Genomic DNA, 22,822 nt, shown 5'->3' with positions numbered 1-22,822 from the left:
TAAGATGAAAAGTGTGAGGAGGCTTGTTAGCACCATGACAGGTACTGCATACATAAGTAATGGTAATGGAGAGTTACACATGCTCAGCTCCACAAAGCTGATCTTTACTTTACAACACCTCCCAATATTACAACACCCACCACTGCACGAAGGAGGCAGACTACACAGTAAAACTGTTTTTTTCTTCACCCCTCACTCAGACTGACATTTTCATCGTTTTTAGCTATTCCTGCTCTTCTGAGCAGAGATCATTAATAAACTTCCCACTGACAGAAGATGTTCAAACATTTCCGTTACCTGATGGCTTGTTTGTTTTTTAGATCCTTTGGTGGCCCTGAAGTACAAATCATATCAACAAATCAAACATTTTGAAGATCACAACAATTAAAAAGTACAACATTATCATTACAATAAAGAAATTAGTGCTGCCACAAATGATTATTTTAATAGTCAACTAATACCGATTATTTTTTCCGATTAGTCGACTAATCAGGTCATGCGCACACATCTTAACCATCATTAGCTATAAAGTAACAAAAAACTATATATATATATATATATATATATATATATATATATATATATATATATGTGTGTGTGTGTATATATATATATATATATATATATATATATATATATTGCATTAACTGCGATATATAGTGTGAAGACTGTAAGCTGAATTTGGCCACTGAGGATACTAGTGCTGATAGCTAAAAATACTCAAATTGATAGCTAAAAATGCTGAAGCTGATAGCTAAAAATGCTGAAGCTGATAGCTGAATTCGCTGAAGCTGATAGTATGCTAAAATATTAATTAAATGCCAAATTAGCCTAAAAAACCTGAAAATAGCCAATGCAGCTAGCATGCAACTGAAATATTAGCTAAACTCCAAAATAGCCTAAAAATTAAAAAAGCTGTAGTTAGCCAAAATAGCTAGCACGAAGCTAAAATATTAGCTAAACTCCACAATAGCTTAAAAAACCGTAATAAAAGCCTAAATAGTCCAAAAAGCTAGCAGAATCCCATTACAACTTTTAATTTTACTACACTCTGACTCCATATGATAAAAAGTAACGACAAATCGACTATTAAATTAGTCGTCGACTATTTTATTAGTCGATTAGTCGACTAATCGCCCTGAAAGAAATCAAAAATACATTTTAAAAAAACAAAACACAATTACAAAAATATATATGAAATAAAATAAAATGTTTCGTGGTAAAAAGTTATTTTTATAAAATCAAAAGAACATGCAAAAAGAAACCAAAAAAGGTAGGTACATGACATTGCTGGTTGAATGAATGACATTTGTTTTTTTTTTCAAATGCATTTTCAATGTCTGCACTCATATAAAAGTTTTATGATAAGTATGGAGTATAGTAGGGGCGTAAGACAATATCGATTCAGTGGAATATTGTGATACTTTGTTTGGCAATACTTGTATTGAAATTAAATGCTGCCAAGATGATATTTACTGAATCCTGTCAGAGGAAAACGTAGTTCAGAGTCTTACTTTTGTTTTTCACTTAAACCCCTCACCACACAGGTAATTGTCATGAGTCTCTACTCAAGATAATTACCTGGTTCAGGTTGTCCAGCCAACAAGAACATGCAGAACAGGGAATGTTGGGAAACATGCAGGAAGGTGGTACTCGAGGCCCGGAGTTGCCTACTCCAATCTAAAGGGAAAGGAAAAATCACATCAGTTCAGGTAAACTGACAATTTAAAAGTTTTGATACATTTTTCTTCAAATAGGTAGAAGGAATAGTTTGTATGCGTTTGGGAACAAAATTATTTAAAATAAATGGACACAATAAGGTTGTTGGAACTTATAGAGTCCTAGCGCCATAGCTGTATTCTTCTGTTCCTTGATCAGAAGTCTCGGCTGAGTTGAACTTAATTTATGTTTTGATTGCTTTAATGGACCTTAAACCTCGTAAATGTCTTGGAGGAAGGTTGATCCAGCTTCATCTGCACTCAGCTCCACCCCCAGGAACACACGTGTCAGTAGCTGGTGTGTCCACACCCGCGACAAGGATGTCTGATTGTTTCCCGCGGTCCAGCAGCTGCATGTAGGCGGCTGTTTGTTTCAGGGCATTAGGAGGTGACAGTCACTGATTTAATGTGCTGGGTGAGAGGGCACGTTTTGCTCGGTGTCCTTCCATTGGTGTATGTTCACCTCCAAACCGCACAAAGACTGTAATCGGATCATACATGGGTGAATGCACGCAAAACGCCGCCGCTGCTCTGCTGTCCGTGTGTTGTCTTCACCCACAGTCTGAACACATGTTGACAGACCGCCATGCAAGTTCATGCGCGTGCTGCAGGGGGCTAGGGGTCAGGTTTACTGCAGGAGAGAGACGCACAAACACATGCAAAGTGACAGACTGACAGAGGCCTTCAAGCAGCATGTAGACATGTCTGTTAGAAATGAACATGATTGAGGAAACAGAGAAAAACCTTTATATAAGTTGAGTTTAAATGTCATCAAGAAATGATTTTAGTTTAGCTGGTCTACTTTTTTATATTCCTTAATTTTATCAAAACCCACTGGGCTTTTATGGGTTTATTTTTTATGTGTTGTGCATTGTTTGTGTTTATTTTAATCTCTACAGTCTGTTTAGATACAAAAATATGATCGTATTTATCGGTTGCTGTATTTTATTGTAAAAAATTGGTTTTATTTTAAAAGTTCAAGGGATTTTCTTGTGTGTCTTGGCATAACATCCTGCCAGGATTTATGCAGATTGCTTGCGGTTCGTTGTCTGTTGTGAACTACACTATAGGTAAACAAGGGCGCCGAGTGAGAACAGCCTCCACTCTGCGCCACTTTGCAGCACTTCTGCGTCCAGTGTGAATCCACCGTTAGGATCCAGTCTTGGCTGGCTTTAAATTAAATTAAAAAAAATAATGTGAAATTTTCTTGGTTTGGGGCTAAATCCAAACTTTACAAAGTTGAACTTTTCCTTATAGCTCCCTAATTTTGACAGTAGCTTGAATTAAAAGGTGTGAAGTAACAGAACATATTAACCTTTAACACTAGGGATGTCGCCAGCAAAATCTAAAGAACAATTAACATAACTCTTCCAGCGTTTATGCGATTGGTGAAGTGTTGTGTAACCAGGTGCTCATCTCTGCAACAGAATAATCTGATTTACCTTGATTACATACGCACCTTAGTACTGTGAAGTTTTTCATATTAGTGTAAAGCTGCCTTTCTCCACAACAGAATCCGATATTTGCGTATGCAGTTAAGGGAGTCAAAAGAATGTCAACACTGGATCTAAAGCTCTGATGTTAAAGGGTTATGCTATTTTTTTTCTGTAATTTCTTCTAAATAGATATACCAAGGTGAAAAGGGCTTCTGCTTCCTGTTTATTCAGTGTAATTATGGGTAAATTCGGATTTCTGTGCCATGCCGCACAAGAAGAATAAAACCAGACCACTCAGACTGCAACGCGCTCAGACGCTTTTGGACCGGGTCATGGCAGGTCTGGTGGGACCGCTCTGACTGATTATAATGTGTCCAATTGAAGCAGTGCCACTTTCAATCCCTGCCTCTGTGCATTTGCAGGTAAAGGGCTCTTGGCAGGACTGGGTTATTAATCTAAAACTGAAAGGTTAACCTGAACTTGGCATTGCTGGAAAGGTGATATGGTCATTAAAACCAAACATTTTAACAGTCATGTGGTCATTGATGTTGTTTTTAAAATGAGAATGTACTCTAATTTACAAATTGTAGGTTGACAGTGACACTAGGGGAGCATCTTAGATTTCGGTTTTGTTTTATTATGTATTTAATAAACAAATAAAAACCTTTACACAAAACTTAGTAAAAAGTTTTGTTATGAGCCAAGTACATGTGAGCTTTACCATCCACCAGAAAGGGGAAGGTAGAAGAACCTGTGGGTGCATAGAAAAGTATGTCCTTCTGAGCCAAAAGTCTGGTTTTGTATTTTATATTATTTTACAGTTTGATTTATTATAATGGTTTAATATTGGAGAAGCTTTGAGTGATTGATACTGATACATGTTGTCACGAAATGTAAGTCCTTAATGTTGTTGCTATAGAGAATCTCCCCTCGACCCATTTGGTGATCACAGTTACACTGAGCCAGAGTCCTCTGAAGGTTAATGACGGTGAATCATAGCAGCCAAACAAGCCAGAATGTGGGGTTAAACATACAGAACATAAGCGTGGAGCAGATTGTCTGCTGTGAATACACAATGACTATCAGCTTAACCAAAAAGAAAAGCTTAAAGCTTTAAAATAGAAATAGGGTCTGTGTGCTGAACTGAGTCATGAAGTCATGACAGATATTCAAGAAAATGATCATGAAGATTTTACTATGCAATTTTTTGTGTCTCTTTCTCTAAGAAGAAACAACTAATTTATTGAAAGTATTTTAACTACTAGAACGCCAAACAGCTGACCAATCAGGAAGTCGGATTTTGCAGTGACATATAAGTAGCATCCTTTTCAAAACAGGGAAGTACCTATGGAAAACTTAATACATGTGGTTTTGCTTGGCTGGAATTATGTATCTCCTAGTCTTTTATATATTGGAATAGAGCTGTGAAAGGAAATGCCTAGAGCAAAATTAGCTAGATTTTCACCGACATTTCGCACCAAGTGTCTTCTGACTGTAGGTGGTGGACACGAGCTAGTAAATAGTAGAAAAACAACAGTGGAAGAAGCCCCATCCTGCTACTCCCAGCATGTCTGATGTGAACACCTAGGCAACCCTTCTGCTCTCCTTAGCTTGTTTACATTAAAAGTGGGGTCATCTGGACCCCACAAGACAGTGCGCTGAACTTTTTTTTAATCATTGATTTTTGAGTTTCACTATTGTCCATAGCAGACATAAAATCCTGTCCCCCTTTGTTCACATTTTTCATGGAAGGAATCACACATCAATATGTGGTTGGAGTCATCTGGACCCCAAAGAGAGCTGAAGGTCATGAAACCGTGTTCTTGTATAACGTTTTAGCATGGAACACATTCTCACTACCAAGTTGCCACAAATTGATGTTTGATTGAGGACTCCTCTGTGTCACTTTTTGAAGTTTTGGGTTTCCCCCCACTTGTTGTTTTTTGATTTACTGGCTGTTGGCATTAAATCACAGGTTCCCTACTTCTCGGACGCAAACAAGAACTGGTCCAGTAACGCGACATGTAGCGCACTGGTACCCAAACCCGGTACCGGTACCTGAAAAGATGTGGTACCTGACCTGTGCCAGTACCAGACGTGATACCGGGCGCAAACCAGTACCGGGTTAAGGACTAGTGCACATCTGGTACTGCGTCCCAAGGATTGTGGACCCTTTATTTTATGAAAACCAGCTTGTCAAAAAACGACAAGAAGGGGACACCCAAAACGTCAAAAAGTGACGCGGAGGGGGGCCTTAAGCAAACGCCAATATGTGACAACTTGAGGATGAGAATGTGTTGGTCCAGTGTGTACATAGCATCAACAGTAAAACTGTAAGTTGGTGCAGTCTCATAACACGTGAAAAGTCATGTGATCAACAACTGTTTTTTTATTGTTTTGTTTTGTTTTGTCTGTCAATGAGACTGCTATAGCCATACCCTTTTGAATATTCTTAGCTTTTTTTCCCATCAAAGGTGAGGAGGCGAAGTAGATTTTTAGTCTATCTCTTTCTCGCACTCTCTTCTGTACATGTTTGTTCTTTATTGAGGCATCTGATCTGAAAGAGTTTGTCCTTTTTTTCCTTCAGTCCCTAAAAATTCCACATATACTCTTTCCTTGATGGCACTTGAAATCACTCCAGAGCTTGTTAGCAGTTGTGCTTGTTTGGATCACTTAAACATTCACTTTAATTACTGTTTACCCTCTTTGTATACCCAACTTTCCGTGAAGAGGCACTTCTCCAGCACGCAGTCATCTTTTGAAAGTGTCAGATCTACAGTGAAGCCTTTCAGCAGCCTCAGGCACTGAGTTTAGTGAAGCAGAGAAACAGATAATAAGCATGCTGAAACAACCTGAACTTAATGTTAAATACAGTAGCAAATTAGCATATAAATGTAATAAAAAAACCAAACAGGAAAATACTCTGGAAAAATACATTTTTAAAAGCCTTCATTTCAGCTGCAGGTAAAGATAACACCTGTGCATTTTTACTAAATCAACCAGAAACAAACTCTGAAACCACAGAGTTTTTTTATGCTAACAAGCATGACATTGTTAAATTTAAAAGCATTGCTACAATAAAAAACAAAGCTTTGCAGCAAAAAGCTTTACAAAAAATAGAAAAAAACATTTTTAGTGCAGTGATGAAGTAAAAAGGGAACTTTTTCTGTTGCAGAACCACCAGCGACAGCTTGAAATTATACAGTAGAGGACCTATTTCAGGAAGGAGTTTTTTACATAACCTGAGTTTAAAGAGAAACAGACTATACGTTCTGTTTCAGAAGGACTGATCAGGCTCTGACTGGGATAAGTCTCAGCTTATCACACGGATGCAGACGGTAGAACACCATCATCAAATAAGCTCAGAGAAATCACCATGGCAACAGGTCAACAAGAACCTGACAAGTCAGTGGAAGAATAAATTAAAATCTGTTTTTATCCTACATGTGAACATTTATGTTCAAAATTGAAGTAAATTGAAGTAAAAATAAAGCTGCAGCAGCAAAAAGGAGAATGAGGGAGATGTTTCTGGTCTAACCCTTTAACACCAGAGCTCCAGTGTTTATGTTGTTTGATTTAGTGTAATTTTTAAATTGTTAACAGGATCAACGTAATTCCAGCAAATTCTGAAGGAGAAAAGCTCCTTCATAATCTGCTGGAATTGCGCTGATCGTGTTAACAGTTGGAAAGTCACAATATGTTAAACATTTTGCGTTTAAGCGTCACTGATGACACCTCAGGGGTTAAAGAGTAATAAGAGTCAAAAACACAAATAATTTACCCCTTTGTGTGAATTATAAATGCTCCTCTGTGATGAAATATGTCTGATTTCAAAGGAAAAGTAAAAAATACGTGTTTTTGATTACGAGGGTTGTCCCAAATTTATAATTGAGACATTTCATTTCCGAGCCAACAGTCCCGCCGACTTTAAAGACAACAGAATCCTTTTAAAATTATAATGGAAAATATATGATTTTGTAATTCATTTACGCCATGAAAGTGGTTTCATATTATAATTTGTTCTCAATAAATCATTTCATTATTATTCTTTAAACCACTATTTTATACAGAGATGACAGTTCAGACAGTGGAAACTTTATTACATGCTGAATATTATTCCTTCTATCATTATCTGCTCTGTTTACAGTATTCTGTCTACCTGCTGGTTTTATGAACAGCGCTGTAGTTTTAATATCCTTTCTCACTAAAAGCAGTGTGATCTAGATGTGTGTATTTTAATGCAGACTGACTATAGCTATGTTTCCATTACACATGCACTAAACATTATCGAAATTCTAGAAATGTATAAAAAGCACAACTTTGCAATGACACTGTTTCCATTAAATCATAATTATGTGACTAACCAGGAGAGGATACTTACCTCAGTGTGTTCAGGTAAACCTTCTCCTGACCAGATCAGGTTTACAAACTAAGTTACTAAATTCAGACCTATATAGCTAAATGTCTAAATGCATGTTATCTTAGCCTGTAGGTCTACTATCAGGATTTCCACTAAGTTTGGTTCTTCTAATTGGCCCCATTCTCTTTACAAATGTTTATAGATCAGGAGTTTGTGCAACAGAAAAACCCTGTAACTTTACATTCAATAGTATTTAGTAGAGTAGTCAGAAATACTGCATAGATTTAGCAGAACTTCTGACTTTGTGAGACGCTATGGCTAAATGATAAAACAGGGATCATGAGAAAAATGCAACATTAAAACAGATTTAACAAACAAATTCACATGACTAACTTGACTAACAAATTGCTGTGGAAAGACGGCTAAAACCAGCATAAAGTGAAAAAAGGGAATAGATTAAAAACACCTCACAGAAAGGAAAAATATGACTAAAGAAGCCAGGAACTAAAGACTGGCAAAAAGCACACATACATAAAATACTCCTGTTATTGTACATGAATAGACTTTTGATAATCCTGTAAAACTTCTATGTGAGCTTCACTTGTAAATCTCACTGCTACCGCTCACTTGTAACCTATTTTATAAACCTCTCCAGTGGCCTACACCTCACCTAAAGCTCACCTCTTAACCCTTACCTGTAATCTCTTTCCTCAGCTGAAAACTTCTGTTGTAAATCTTATATTTACAACAATTTCCTTGTTAAAACCTAGAAATGACACTCAAAAGCCTCACCTGGAAAGCTACACTCGTAACATTTCCGCGGATATTGCTCGCTGTTTTCTTTTTTGTGCTAAGCTAATGTTAGCTTGAGTTTCTGGGGTAAGCTAGCAGGAGAGAGTGTAAACAAAGAAATGTTGGGTTATTAACGTAGGATTACCTTCGTGCCAACAGTTGGAGGCAAATTTTTGATGAACTCTTGTCGCTCTGGAAAAACTGTCTCAAAAAGCAACATTTTTTTTATTTTTATTTTGGGCTATAAACTACATAATCATAGTAAAACGACCACTGGAAACGATTTTACAATAGATCAAAATATATACTATGAACCTGCGTTGCAGAGGAAATGTGAACGTAGATTAACTCTTACCTTTAAAGTCCCCCTCCGATGAAAATCATGTTTTTTTGGAGGGGATTTTAACATGTTTATGTGGTATTTTTCTTCTGAAAGAGAACAAATGTAATAAGAAATAATTTTGTTTTTGCATTTCAGAGTATTTCTCCTTTTAAATTGCTTTAAATTTAAATTAAATTGCTACAATACTTACGGTAGCAGGGCTGAGAACGCTGGAAAATCTCCACCAGACTCCACGGAGCTTCTTGATGTGACCACGGAAATGTGAACGGCGGCTCATTTGACCGCAGTTGGAAAGGATTGTCAATCAATGAAACACCATTTTCATGTTAGCTTTCATTATTTTACAAGAACTCTACTCTGAGAAACCAATGGATTGAATGTATTGGTCACACTAACGTCAATAAAAATTGGAGAATTAGCTAAAAGAGTCTTTGTTGAACTGGAAGGAGAAAGAATCAGGATTTTGGAGGAAGTTCAATCCATAAAGTTCTTCACCTTCTCGTCCGAGCTGACATTTGGATCAAAACTATACGGCTGGACATTACCCATATTGATGGATGTTTTTATGTAGCAGCGGTGAAAATGTACGCTACTAAGACACAGAGCCATATAATCAGACAGGGGGAGGGGTTTGGGGGTGGGGCTGCTCAGCTCAGCTCCAAAAGCCACGCCTCCTCAGAGGAGATTTTGGAGACTTCAGATCAGCATGAAAAATGGCGTTTTAAGACATTTAGGTTGTGGGGTTTTTGTTAAAAATGTCAAAATGATAACTAAAACACTACTGGGAAAGTTTTTTTTAAATAAAAAAAAATGTCAGTGCGATTTTAAAACCAGCTGTTAATACCTGTTAATCTCACCTGTAAACCTGAACTGTAAACTTAAGTAGCAAACCTGACTTGTTAACTCTCTTTTATGAGTCTCACATGTAAACGTCATTTATAAACCCATACTGTAAACCAAACTCACCTGAAAACATACTCATGAACATCATGTATTCATTTTAGATTTAGCTGGCAGAAGCTCTTCTTCTCTCTCCCACTTATGAGCTACAGATGGAAAACAGGATAAAAGAAAGGATTAAAGAGAGCAAGAAGATGATACAGATGGAGGAAAACCGAGTGTGTGCTTTGTTTGGGATCCCCAACAGAGTCCAAGCACATCGATCCAGGTTCTATTCACTACCATTCCTCATGCCAGCCCTCCCACCTCTCACTGCAGCCTCTCCATCTTTTGTCCTCTTACTGTCAAATTCACATTCATCTATTTTTGTCTTTCTCCTTTCCTGGCCTCCTGTTTAAGTCATGTGATGCCCCGGGGTTTAATCTAATAACTTCCCCGGGGATGGAGTGTGGCAGAAACCTTCATGGAGTTCAGAGATTGTAAAAAAGCTGTTGGACCCGATGAGGCTAAAAGGATGACAGCAGCTTAACATTTTAATGCGAACCCTAGAAAAACCTTAGGAAAAGGCAAAATCTGCTGGAGTCAGTGAACTATGTTTGTCAATCTGAGAAAAATCTTACTGGAATATTATGTGAAAATGTGGCTGTGGAGAGCCCAACTTTTTTATTTAGTTATTTTTTGCTTTACTGCAATTACTGTTACAGTAAAAAGATCTGGGCTTCTACTTGAATAACAAAGACATTTCCAAGAAGAATGACTCAAAGTTTCACTCCAATTATCTTTTGTTCTATTTTCAAAGTAATCCTAGGGGTCTTTTAATTATGATTGTGTCGTTTTTAGCCAAATTAAAAAAAAAGAAGTAATTTTCTAAGACTTATTTTAGTAGTTAATTTTAAATTTGCCTCCGAGTTGTGGGCAAGACTGTTGGGGCAGAGTAAGCACACCCTTCCTTCCCATCATCCATCAGTTTACACTCTATCCCAATAGTATACAGCCCCTAACAAATCTAAGCTAACATTAGCGTAGCAAAAAACGGCAAACAACATTGGAGCTATGCCGCTTTACAATTTAGGGTTTTTGCTTTCTGCTCCTGATTAACCAGGATTTGAACAAAGAAATACTCGGAAACCCAATTTTCTTATATTATTTTTCTATTTGTCCTCCATTGTGTGAAAAATACTACAAAAAAAACCCTCAAATTTCCATTGGAGTGGGTCTTTAACCACATTACAGGAAACAGCAACTTGATATACTTGAGCTTTGATTTAAAAAGTGATTACCGGTACTAAAGTACTAAACATACTATTTAGATAATAAATAAACAAGTCATATTGAACGAAATGAGCACCTGCAGCTGAGAGTACCAGTTCTCTCCCTCAGAACAGTTTTTCTTGGTGGGTTCTCCTTCTGATTTGGGTTGGCCTCCTGGTGAAAAGCGTCAGCTGACTCGGACAGCAGTGGCACAGACTTTGTTCAGAACATGCAGCTCATCAGCCAAAAGGTTGTGGCGTCCTGAACTTGCTGACTTTGCAGGGAGCTTCAATGTTAACCAATCAAGCGTGTGGGGAAAAAAGTGGCTCATTTTGAATTAATTGTGCTGTGCACTTCATTTCTCAGCTTTACCTGGCAATCAGTTTAATTGTGGAAATGCTGATTGCCTCTGTGATTACTCTGTCGACGCCCGTCATCCACAAGAGACACCGCATGATTACGTAAAAGCGAGCGCGGGCTCTGATCTCCGACAGGAGCACTCTTCACAATGTCAACCGCAGACAGCTGTGGAGTGGAGATGGGATTTCAGAATTGATGATTTGGGGAAAAAAAAATCTGGGTTGAAGCCTAAGGCTTATGTTTTGTCATCACACAGAAGTTGTTTCATGACTTGACCTAAAAATGAAAGTAAAAAAAATAGTTTTTGTTCATTGAATTAAAACAATAATGTACTTTTTTATGAGAAAACTCATCGTCTCACCTTTTTAAAGACCCACTCCAGTCAAAATTGTGTTCATGGTGTTTGTAACATGTTCTAGTAGCATTTTTCTCATGATGGAGGAAATATAGGAATCAAATTGGGATGAATCAAGAGCAGAAGAAAAATGTTGTTTAAAAAAATCTCAACTCCCCAGACAGCAAGGCCAAGTGGGCCCCACGTGGTTAAAAAGTGGGTAGAGAATGTGGGCCTGTAAGCAAGCAGGAGAAATTGTAAACAAAGGGATGATGGGATATAAATAGAGGCTTACTTATGCGGCAATAGTCCCCCAACCCCAGAGGCAAAATTCTGATGAAATCCTGCCGCTCTGCAGCAAATATGTCCCAGAAAATGACAATGTTTTTTTTTTACTTTGCCTAAAAACTGCAAAATTCTTTTACAAGACCACTGGGACACTTTTACAAAAGAAAAAAATACGATTGAAGTGGGACTTTAATGCCTTAGTCACTTGTACTTGTTCAGGGGTTGGGAGATGTTGTAGTTTCCAGGCCTGTTTTCCACTACACACGTGCAAAACTTTTTCAGAGTTTCAGAAATGTTGAAAAAATACAAATTTGCAATTACAGTTTTCATTAAATCATAATTATGCAAATAAATATGCAAAACAACTCACATGTTAAGTCATTTAAAAACATGGCAATGGATGTGAACAATACTTTGATTTATAGCAGATATATCACATTTTCGGCTCGTTCAAACCATAGAGCAGCAATCAATGTGGGAGCGGCTGCAGGTGAAGCAATTTTCGGTGATTTTACAGAAGAGCAGTGGATCCAACAATTCAACAACTTTTGATAAGATGTGTGGCCTCTAGTGGCCCCCACTGTGTACACTTGAGCCTGGTATCCAATTGTTTGTCACGTGCCTCACTTACCATTAAAAGAGTTTCCATTGCATTTTGCAAAATATGTCACTTTACATCTCAAAAACCACATCCTTCGAGTGCAAAACACATTTTTTTGATAAATGCAATGTTTGGTTTTTTTTTTTCAAAAGTTTCCATTAGTCAAATTTATTATTGCAAATCCAATTTGCCCAATTTCATAGTCAATGGAAATGTAGTTACAGACAGTGTGTGGCCACATCTTAAAGTGTAATTTAAAATGCTGACAAAATGATTCTTAATTATTGGCAGCACACTGAGGCTCTTTTAGCAGCTCTACACTACGACCAAAACAACAAGATCTCACAAGAACCAGCTTGTGTTAAATATTCAGTCATCCTCGTAGTTTTTCTTGTTATGAGAGATGTACGACTTAGTTTTTACTTGGGATGGGTATGGAGATGAGTCACTTATTACCAGACTTTTGCCAATAAACACCCGCTATGTTTTACTTCTGTTAAGTATTACGTATCAGCTTAAAGCTGCTTTTATTCGCTTTAAAATCAGCTGGAATTACATTAATTACATAGAGTTAAACTTGTCAAAAGAAAGTCAACACTGGAGCTAAAGTTCTGACATTTAAGGCTTAATATTATGGGATTCCACTGATTGTATCTCCAAACCAGTCCACAAATCTATAAACCTATAGCATCAAAATTTCTATAATTACTGTTATTATTGAGGTCATAATAGGAGGAGGAGAAATTCTCTAGTGAAAAGGAGGTTCTTTGAGCTGCTCCTGATGATACGTCCTCCAATTTCATTTTCAATAGAATGTACGATACAAAAATTTTATATTTTAATCAAGAAGCAAAAACCAGAGAGAAGAAACTTAATAAACAAGCAGCTGAAGGTACAAGCAGGAGCATGTTTTCAAAGTGGAGCACATCAACACTCCAGAGCATGCATTTGGAGGTGTGGTGGGTAACGTTTTTAATTATTTCCTTCAGCTCCCATCGGCTTGTTGATCATTTTTACACTTTGAAGCTCCTTTTTCTGATGCTTCACTCTAAAACTTCCCAGCTGCAGGTGCAGATTTAGCTTTAAGTGAGCTCACACTACTTCACACTTGGCAGCGTCTGCCGCTGTCCTCTAAATATATCCAATAATCGTTATTTATAAACCCTCATGTGTAGGAAAATACAAGCCTCAATCCAGATATAAACTGCCAGGCGCTGAGACTGGGCTACAAACCTTCTCTGGCAGATATTACTCACCTTGGTCAGACCCTGTTTTCCAGCTTCATTTACAAGCTTGACTGGATGTTCAACCTCACTGCAGCAGACTTTTAAACCCACAGTTTTACAGCCAGGGAGTCCAATTACATTTAAGGCAGAGAAGACGGGAGAAACAGACAGAAGAGAGAGTAGAATCAATGACTTTCCTGCTGAGGTGAAACTAAGCTGTGCGGTGCAGCTCCTTTCACAGCTTTTGCAATCATTTTATGTTAAACGTGGAAGTTTGTCTGGGTCTTTTACTACATCAGGCCATGACACTGCCATCAAAGATTTCATAAACTTCCTTGAATCCTTTTCTCAGTTAGTTTTCCGATCTTTCTGTAACTGTTTCTGTTTGTTGCTCTCACCTGCTGCTTCAGCAGAGGTGATTCTCCATCGTCTGGAGTGCCGATCTGTTCAGCTAACCGTTCTTGATCAGTTCTTGTTTTGTTCCTGCTGTTTTCCTGATGTCTCAATAAATCAGAGACCACATCATGCTGTTTTGAGATTTGTCTTGCGTTCAAGAAATGAAAATCCACAATAAATTGCATTTATAAGAGGGATGTGTAGGGGATGGAGGTTGTAAAATGTCTAGAAGTCAAATGCTGATAACAGAAACCACGTAAAAAACAAAATAAGGATAACTGATGCAGACAAAAAAAAACAAAAACGTGGTTGAAACACAGAAAAAAGAAAAAGCACAAGGTTATCAAAATAAAAGCTTTTTGTTCAAAACATTTTACTGCATATCCTCTCAGCATTTAACCAGAATCACAGAACATTAACTATCTATAGTTCGGTGTGTTATCTTGTGTGTTTTGTGTGGTAAAAATCAGTTTTGGTGGTGAAGTAAGGGAATGATTCTTATTTTAAGTTCTCTTATCCATTACCCTTTCTTACTTCTTAACCTGGTTTGTTTCCTCTGTGGTCATGGGGCACCAGAACCGGGTCCGGCTGGGGGAAGGCAGGGTTCCACCTGAACAGGTTATCAGTTTGTTTCAAGGACACAACAAATCACACACACTTTCACTTTTAGGAATAATTTAAGAACCTTCAACACTTAAAGGAGCCATTCAGGTCCATTTCTTACTGACTACAATCCAGAAGGAGCCAAAAACTTTTCTTTAAGAAAAATAAGACGCTATTTTATTTTTATGCTACTGCAGCTACTATAATAAAAATACCTTTTTTTGTATTACTTTAACATACATTTAAAGGAAAAATAGCAGTTTAAAAAATGCGATAGTTTATAACTTTTGTAGGAGGTTTACATGACATCTTTCAAAATAAAATATACCCTAAACCATATTTGAGGATCTTAATGCAGAAAATGTAGGTAGCGTCATGTCAGCAGTGGAAAAAAAAACAAAGCACATTTTATTTTACCATTGTGGTGCATCTCGGCCAGAAAATCACGAATAAGAACTAAGTGACCCATGCTGTAATTTTTTGAACACAAGGAACACTTAAAATACTTGAATTTTTCAACAATAGGAAATTTGCCTTATAATCCGATGTTCCTTAAGTATAAATTCTGGCTGTGCACTAATCTCCAACTGATTTTTGGTGGTAAAAGCCTTTTGAAAAATCCGTCAAAATGTTTTAGTACCACTTTGATGAAGCTGCATCGGTATTTTAATGTAAAATAGGTAAATCATTATTATTTTTCTTTAGCCATGAGAGCCACAATGGAGGGGTCAAAGAGCCACATGTGGCTCCAGAGCCACAGGTTCCAGACCCCTGATTTAGAATAATGAATTAACGCGTGAAGCATGATTTTGGATTTTGGGAGATAGCCAGAATGCATAAGGAGAACATTCAAACTCCACACAGGAAGGTTCCCAGCCAGGATCTGAACCAGGGCCTTCTCACAGTGAGGCCAGAGTTCTAACCACTGCACCACTGTGGAACCCCCAAGTGTCATTTGATTTGTATTCTAAAATAACTATTTGATTTAGAAAATAGAAATAGTGAAAATATTTTTTCTCCTTTTTCAAAAGTCTTTTTTTCTCTTCTGTACCTTTCTTTCAGACCACCAGTTTTCTATCGGAGGCCCAGTTCCCTGTGGACTCTCCAGAAACCCTGGATCCGCTGTTTAAGTTCCATGAGACAATCGCTAAGGTTGGGATCTTTCATCTTTTTTCTGTGATGGATCGGCATCTGGGGTGTCGGTCTCATCAGGGCTGGTGTTAGTTATCTTTGCCTTCCTGGTCTCTCCTCTCTGTCACTGGGTGGCTGGTATTGGGATTTTGGGGGGTGGCGGTGGAGGTTCTTGGGTATCTTCTCCATAGGTCTTCTGAGACTTCCTGCCCACCTGTACTTATGTGAATAACGGTGTCTGTTCTGTTCAGGACTTTCTGGGTTCACACTTTTAATCCTACATTCAATGATATCATGAGACATCCTAGTAAACTCCCATTCACCTGAACTCCCCTGCATACTCACCTCTCCTCAAACAAGAATGTTAAATGGCTCAAGTAAAACATCTACGTTTGCACAAAAATTTGTTTTAAGTTAGTTTTTATGCGTTGGGAGGACAGTTATCTCTGTGTGTGTAGGTTTGTGCAGAGAATAATTATATGTGTTCATATTTATGCTATCTTACCTTTTGTACGTAGGTTATTGAATGGCATCAATACTATTTAAAGCAACTTTTATTGTCTATATCAGGGGTCGGCAACCCAAAGTGTTGAAAGAGCCACTTTGTACCAATACAATAAAAACCAAATGCGTCTGGAGCCGCATAAATTGAAACAGCTTATGAAAGTCGTACACTGGAAGTAACACATGGAGAATGTGTCGAATAAACGAGATTATTTCTCCTGCTGTGTGTCCTCATGTCATATAAGCTTCATTTTTGGCCTCATGACAAGTTGGTGAGACAATGCAGCGTCAAACTATATGACAAAAGCTGAATAGCCTCATAATGAACATATGAACTTTTATTTTGACATCCCTCAATGACACAACGAGAGGGGGGTCCTGATCAGTCTCTCCCTCATTCTCACTCCAGGTGCAGGAAGAATTCAAACATAACAGGACAAAATCATAAATGTTCAACAGTCAGACAACAAAACATGTTGACGAAAACCCAAACTTAAATCCAATTTCAGTCAGACAGGCAAAAGAATGGGTAACCCACAATTCCTTGCGCTGCCAGACCGACAGCAAGCCCTGCGCGTGTCTGAGACCATCACTACAATATGAATGAATTACAGTTTGTTTCATTGCTTTGATGAAATTAAAGAAATGCAATAAAGAAATACGATTTTTGATGTCATTTTTATTTAGAGGATTTGAAAAAAAACACAAAAATGTAACGTGCACCTTCAAGGTGCTTCCACACTGGCCGCGTCAATCAACACTTTCAATGAAGAGTCAATATAAGCGCGTGCACACCTAAATTCCTGCCCTCCAAGTCTGGAGCGCGCGTGAGTTTTATAGTCAGACATTTAAAAGGACAGAGTTGTGAAAACAAAAGTCTTCAGAAAGATTTGGGGGATTTTCAACACTTTTACTTTCGGTTCTCCCTGTTGTAGATGCAGATGAGCGCTAATGAACAGTAAAAATACAATAGAAGGAGAATCTCCTCCCCGCCACGCACCGCACGCGGCCGGTGGATGAGACCTGCACATCGCCGCGCTCAGCAGGTGGTATCCACACCGGAGCAGCGCGGTCACGCACGCAGTGGCGGGGAGGAGATTCTTCTTCTATTCTTCTTCTACTGTTCATTAGCGCTCATCTCATCTTGGTGTCATATTAACCTGACCGGACACAAACCGTAATGATTCATTTCTCCTTCGTGATCACGTTTGGTACTTCTGTGCTTTGAAGCAGACTCCGCCCACAAGCAGCTCCCGCGCTGAATCTTCAATCCGGTTCAAGATTTCCACGCACAGTTACAGCTCTGAGCTGCCGCGACTGTGCGTGGAAATCTTGAACCGGATTGAAGATTCAGCGCGCTCAATGCGTGCCGATTTGTACGTGGAGCTCGTGACCCGACTTCAAAACCCGCGTAGCAACGTGCGCTCACGTGCGCTCCAGACGCACGGGCAGGAATTCTGCTGTGCGCTGACTCAGACGGCGTGGAAGCATCTACACTCATCTCACAACAACTGGAAAACGTAAAGGATGTTTGTGTCATGTTTGTCCTCCTACAGAAATCGTATTAAAACAAAAATATTGTGGCAGCCTGACTGTTAATTTAGAAATAGTTCCTTGTTAGTGGGTGGAGTTAGTGTCTGTTCTTGTGTTGCATTATGGGACTTGAGTGTTTTACCGGCACCATGAGTGAGAGTGGTGTGTGTATGAGTGAGGCTCCTCACAGTGTCGGCTGTTCTGTGATCCAGAGCTGTTAAAAAAATGGTAGTCAAAATGTTGACATCAACTGGTCTCCATGGCCTGCGTGTGCCCTTCTTACTCCAATCACGAGGGATCGTACAATGTGTGGGACACAAGCGATATCTGGATTTAATCTGCCAGTCATCTGTGGCTCTGCTCCCACCCAAATCGCTACTATACATTTCCTTCCAACAGTTCAAATTATTTTGAAAACATTTTAGAAAAAGCGCCACTGAGCCGCAAGGGAGTGCTTGAAGAGCCGCATGCGGCTCCGGAGCCGCAGGTTGCCGACCCCCGGTCTATATTGTTGGTTTAATTCATTGTATTCACTTAATTTTTTTAGACTCTAATCTCTGTATCTCCTGTACCACTTTTCCAACGCTCTTCTCTTAAACTTGAGTTTGTTAAAGATCCACTCCAATTATCTGGATCTATTGCAAAAGTGTTCCCAGTGGTCTCTTACTTATGATTATGGCGTTTTTACCTAAAAAAAAAAAGTAATCCATTACAAATTTACCTCTGAGATTCAGACTGCTCTGTTGCTGCGGAGTGATCCTTCCCCCACTTCCCATTATCCATTTGTCTTACATCACCTCTCGCTTGGTTATAGCCCACCGCAACCCCAAGCTCACATTACCAGTGCAACAAAAGGGGCAAGCAATATTAGAGCTATCCAGTCGTAGCATTTCTTTCCAGATGCTAGCTCAGACCAAGAAAAATCTTGTCTGGATGGATCAGAACGGAGCGGAGCAGGGAGCTTGTGGCCCGCTGATTGTAGCTCCTACGTCAGAGCTACAAGCTTTTTCCAACTGCAATATTTCGTCTGCTCCTGACTGACAACGAATAAAATAATTAAGAAAGAAATAAATACCTAGAAATGTGATTTTAAGCTTAATTTTCTTTAAATGGAAATCAAAAAAATGCCACAAAAAGGTAAAAACCCCAAAATCACAATTTTCATCAGGGAGGCCCCTAACTTGTCTCTTCACACCCTCCCTCCTTTCTAATCTATCTATGATCTCAGACAAATCAAAAACTAACAATGACATGTCTCAAATTGAATCAGATTTTTTTAATCCAATAACATATTATTTGATAGGTCTTCATGTCAGTTTATATTCTTGGACATATGGAAGTACTTGCATACCGAGCATGTCCCTTGAGAGGTTGCTGGGATCTTGCCTGTTCTCAAGAAGGGGTTTGCCATGATACCCCTCTCTCCTGTTTGTCTCCGGGGACTTCAGCTATTTTCTAGTTTTATTTTTCTTCTTGACATCCTCCAGATTCTTTCCTCCTAGCTTGTAGGATGCTGGTAGGAAGCTTTCCACCAGACATGTCCTTGCAGGGATGGGTATTTGAGGACTGTGCCTTAAAGGTTCAGCTTGTTTCCTCTTAGTTTTTTTTTGGCGTGCTTCATGGTTTGTTTTTTGGCTGTGTGTTTCTGGCGCTGTAATCTCACTTGGTTTCCTCTTGTACTTACCCACAGCGATTTTTAGTTAAGTCTTCATCAGTAAATGTAGGTACTGGTTTACAGCTTAGCTTCACCAGGTCATATGTTGTTTGGTACTTGTTTTGTGTTTCATAGTTTGTTTGTGTTTAAGTCTATGTATTACAGTTTTTAAGTACCAGGTACTATCTTGATCTCCCACACTACGACAGTGGCTCAGGTGGTTGAGAAGGTTGGGGAATGATTGAAGGATTAGCGGTTCGATCCCCGCTCCCTCCAGCCAACCCTCATTGTGTCCTTAGGCAAGACACTTCACCCAGTGTGGCTCCACTGTGTGAATGCAAATTAACGTCCCGATGGTCAGAGGGGCCGTAGGCCCATACTGAAAGTCATGCCTCTGTCAGTCTCCCCCAGGGCAGCTGTGGCTACAGTAGTAGTTTACCATCACAAGGTGTGAATGACTAATGGATACTCATAAATCTAATCCATTATTATTACAGATTTTTGAAAGGATGGCCTGACTACCCTAGGCCAAGCAGGTGATTTTTTTTTTTTTGCTGCAGTGACAGTTCTCTTGTCACTGCGGTCTACAGCATCCCAGGCCATGGCAAACAAGGCTCTATGCACCTCTATTCAAGTCACACAATGTCCTGTTGCGCTAAGCTTCAACCTAACAGTCCTTGAGGAAGGCTACTGGGTTTGCTCCTCTTCTCCTTGTCTGTACTTGAGGGTCCTTCACTACAAGCTTCTTGAGACTTTTACCCCTTACTAACCAAGTTGTCCTATTACCCTATACATGTGAATTTGGAATCTGTGGGATCTAGTGGGCTGCATGGTGGCATAATGGTTAGCACTCTCGCCTCCGGGACCTTTCTGTGTGAAGTTTGCATTTTCTCGTAGTGCATTTTGTGGTTTTTCTCTAGACACTCTGCCCTTCTCTCATAATCCAGAAAACCTGCTTCATAGGTTTCTAAATGGTCTCTAGGAGTAAATGGCGAATGTGAGTGTGTGTGGTTGTGAGGCATTGCAAGGGACTAGTGACCCATCCAGGGTGTACCCTGTCCTCACTCAGCACCAGCTAGGATGAACTCCAGCAGCCCTGTGATGCCAAAAGGCATAGAAGATGGATAGATTTCACTTGTTTTTTTGTAAAGTTGGAAAAATTATAGCTCAGTTTCTCCTTGTCATTTAGACTTGGTGGAAAATGGGATTGGACTTTGGAGAGCCTCCATAATACTCTTCTTAAGTAAATCAATCAAAAGTTGTCCTAGGGCTGGGACAGTTGAAAAGAAGAGTCTGCTTAACCTTTGTGCTTTCTTATGGGGTCCAGATGACCCAAGCCTTACATTGACCAAGATTTCAGCACACAGATAACCCCCCAACATCAAAATACCTAGGATAGTACAAGGGTTAAATCATTCCTTTCTATTGGTACAGGTCGATTGAGGAACAAGTATTTGTCTAATGCAAGATGCACAGTTTTTTCTTTCATAACACTTGCAGGTTGACTTTCTGCATAAATGTACAGACTCAGAGTGAAAGTGGGTTCAGCCTAAACAGGGAACTGCGGTCTAAAACTTAAATAGTCCAAATGTGAATTTTCTTCCATTCTGCCTATTTTTGTACAAATCCAGGATGAAGTGGATGAAGAAAGCTCTGACATCCATTCAAAACAGAGGCATCAGGCTGGCAAAAGTCTGCATTTATCAGTTATTAGCAAAAATAACATTGTATCTGTCTGGGACAAGAGTCAGACAAAGCCCATACTGCAGTATGGATTTTCATTTCCAAGAGCACTTGGTAAAGCAGGACGCCTGCTGACTGTTGGAAGAACACTATGTTTAGAGATGCCAGCCGCTTAACAACAGTTATCATGACTGTGAAGAAGCTGTCAGCGTTTAAACCAGCCGTAGTGACATTTTCATGATCTGTTATGGACCACAGCCAGAAAGTCTACTTCAGCTCCTCAGACGTGAAAATGCGCCGTGACTCGGCTGCTGCAACGAGTCCCAGCTCAAACATCAACTGAGGATTTCAGCCTCCCAACTCCCCACAGAGGTTTGTGGGTAGAGAGGGAACATATCCTGGCAAAAATAATCTGATCCATCTTCTGAATCCCTTTCAAAATCTCAGGGCTGCTAGAGCCTATCCCAGCTGCTGGACAGGTTGCCAGTCTGTCGCAAGCTCAGACACAATATTAATTTAACCTACGACACATGTTTTTGGACTGTGGTAGGAAGCTGGAGTGCCTGAAGAAAACTCATTTTAGTAAAGGGAGAACATATAAATGGCTTCGAGGAATTTGACACCCCCATCTCTCAGCGGACTTTCCCCACCCTGATAGTGTACCTGTACCCCATAGTGGGGCGGGGTAACCTTTGTGCTATCCTAGTTATGTTGACATTGGGAGTGGGGTTATCTGGACCCCACAAGACAGCACACTGAACTTTTTTTTCAGTGGTTCTTGATTTTCATTGGTGTCCATGGCAGACATAAAATCCTGTCCACCTTATTGTCCACCACTTTTGTCATGGGATGGATAACACGTCAATTAAGGCTTGGGTCATCTGGACCCCATAAGGACCCGCACTAGGGTTAAATCCAGGCCTGCTCAAAACCGGTCTCCATCTTTATCCTGGATGCTAAGTGTGGGATCAACTTTATAGTATTTCGTATCACCTTGGACATAGAGGTTTGCAAAAGCAGGACATTTAGAAATCTAAGATTTACATTTACATTAATGTAATAAACTCATTGGGTGGAAAGGAAACTTTAACATAAACCAAAGTGTTTGGAAGAGTACACCTCTTCTGGGATCTACCAACATACCAAAGAGACGTGTTTCAACTGATGTCCAAAACTAATGGAAAACATAAATATATATATATATATATAACAAGAAACATGAAATTAAAGACAAAACTTTCAAAACAAAGGAGCCCAGAAGTATAATACATAAATATTAGAAATAAGCTAAAAAGAAAAAAAACTGTCCTTGTAAATTAAAGAGACAAACAGAGAAAAAAACTAGAGCAGCTGATGCCAACAGGTAGAGACGAAAATAATGTGTGCTGAACAGAAGCGGTGCTTGTGAGATTTACAGAGAAAAATGATGCAAGCTCATATTTATGATTTGGTATTAAAAGAGGACCGGATCCAGGCAAGGCTTGGGAATAACATGCTGTGACTGACATCCTCCTCTGGCCACACAGATAAAGTGCTGTGCATATTGATTTGTCACCAACTCTTCCCAGCTTGCTGCAGGGTGAGGCTGATGGAGGAGAAACGGGGTGCAGGCTTAGCCAAGTGAAGGTAATGAAGAAATCTGTGATCTGCATGAAGAAGAACAGGAGTCAGTGGCAGGAATCCATGTTTTTTTTTTTTTTTTTTTTTTT

At 39.2% G+C, this 22,822-nt stretch overlaps 1 protein-coding gene across 1 annotated transcript in view; it reads left to right on the top strand.

Moving 5' to 3' along the window:
• Nucleotides 1-22,822, top strand: part of LOC112150722 (inactive N-acetylated-alpha-linked acidic dipeptidase-like protein 2) — a 321,270-nt gene that overhangs the window by 230,498 nt on the left and 67,950 nt on the right. Inside the window, exon 13 of the mRNA XM_024279192.2 lies at nt 15,671-15,760. Coding sequence (XP_024134960.1) covers nt 15,671-15,760 — 90 coding nt within the window. The remainder of the gene's footprint in view (nt 1-15,670; nt 15,761-22,822) is intronic.

The sequence above is a fragment of the Oryzias melastigma genome, linkage group LG4 (assembly GCF_002922805.2).
Source record: "Oryzias melastigma strain HK-1 linkage group LG4, ASM292280v2, whole genome shotgun sequence".
NCBI lineage: Eukaryota > Metazoa > Chordata > Actinopteri > Beloniformes > Adrianichthyidae > Oryzias > Oryzias melastigma.
The sequence above is the reverse complement of the archived record's forward strand: the minus strand, read 5'-3'. Positions and strand labels throughout refer to the sequence as shown.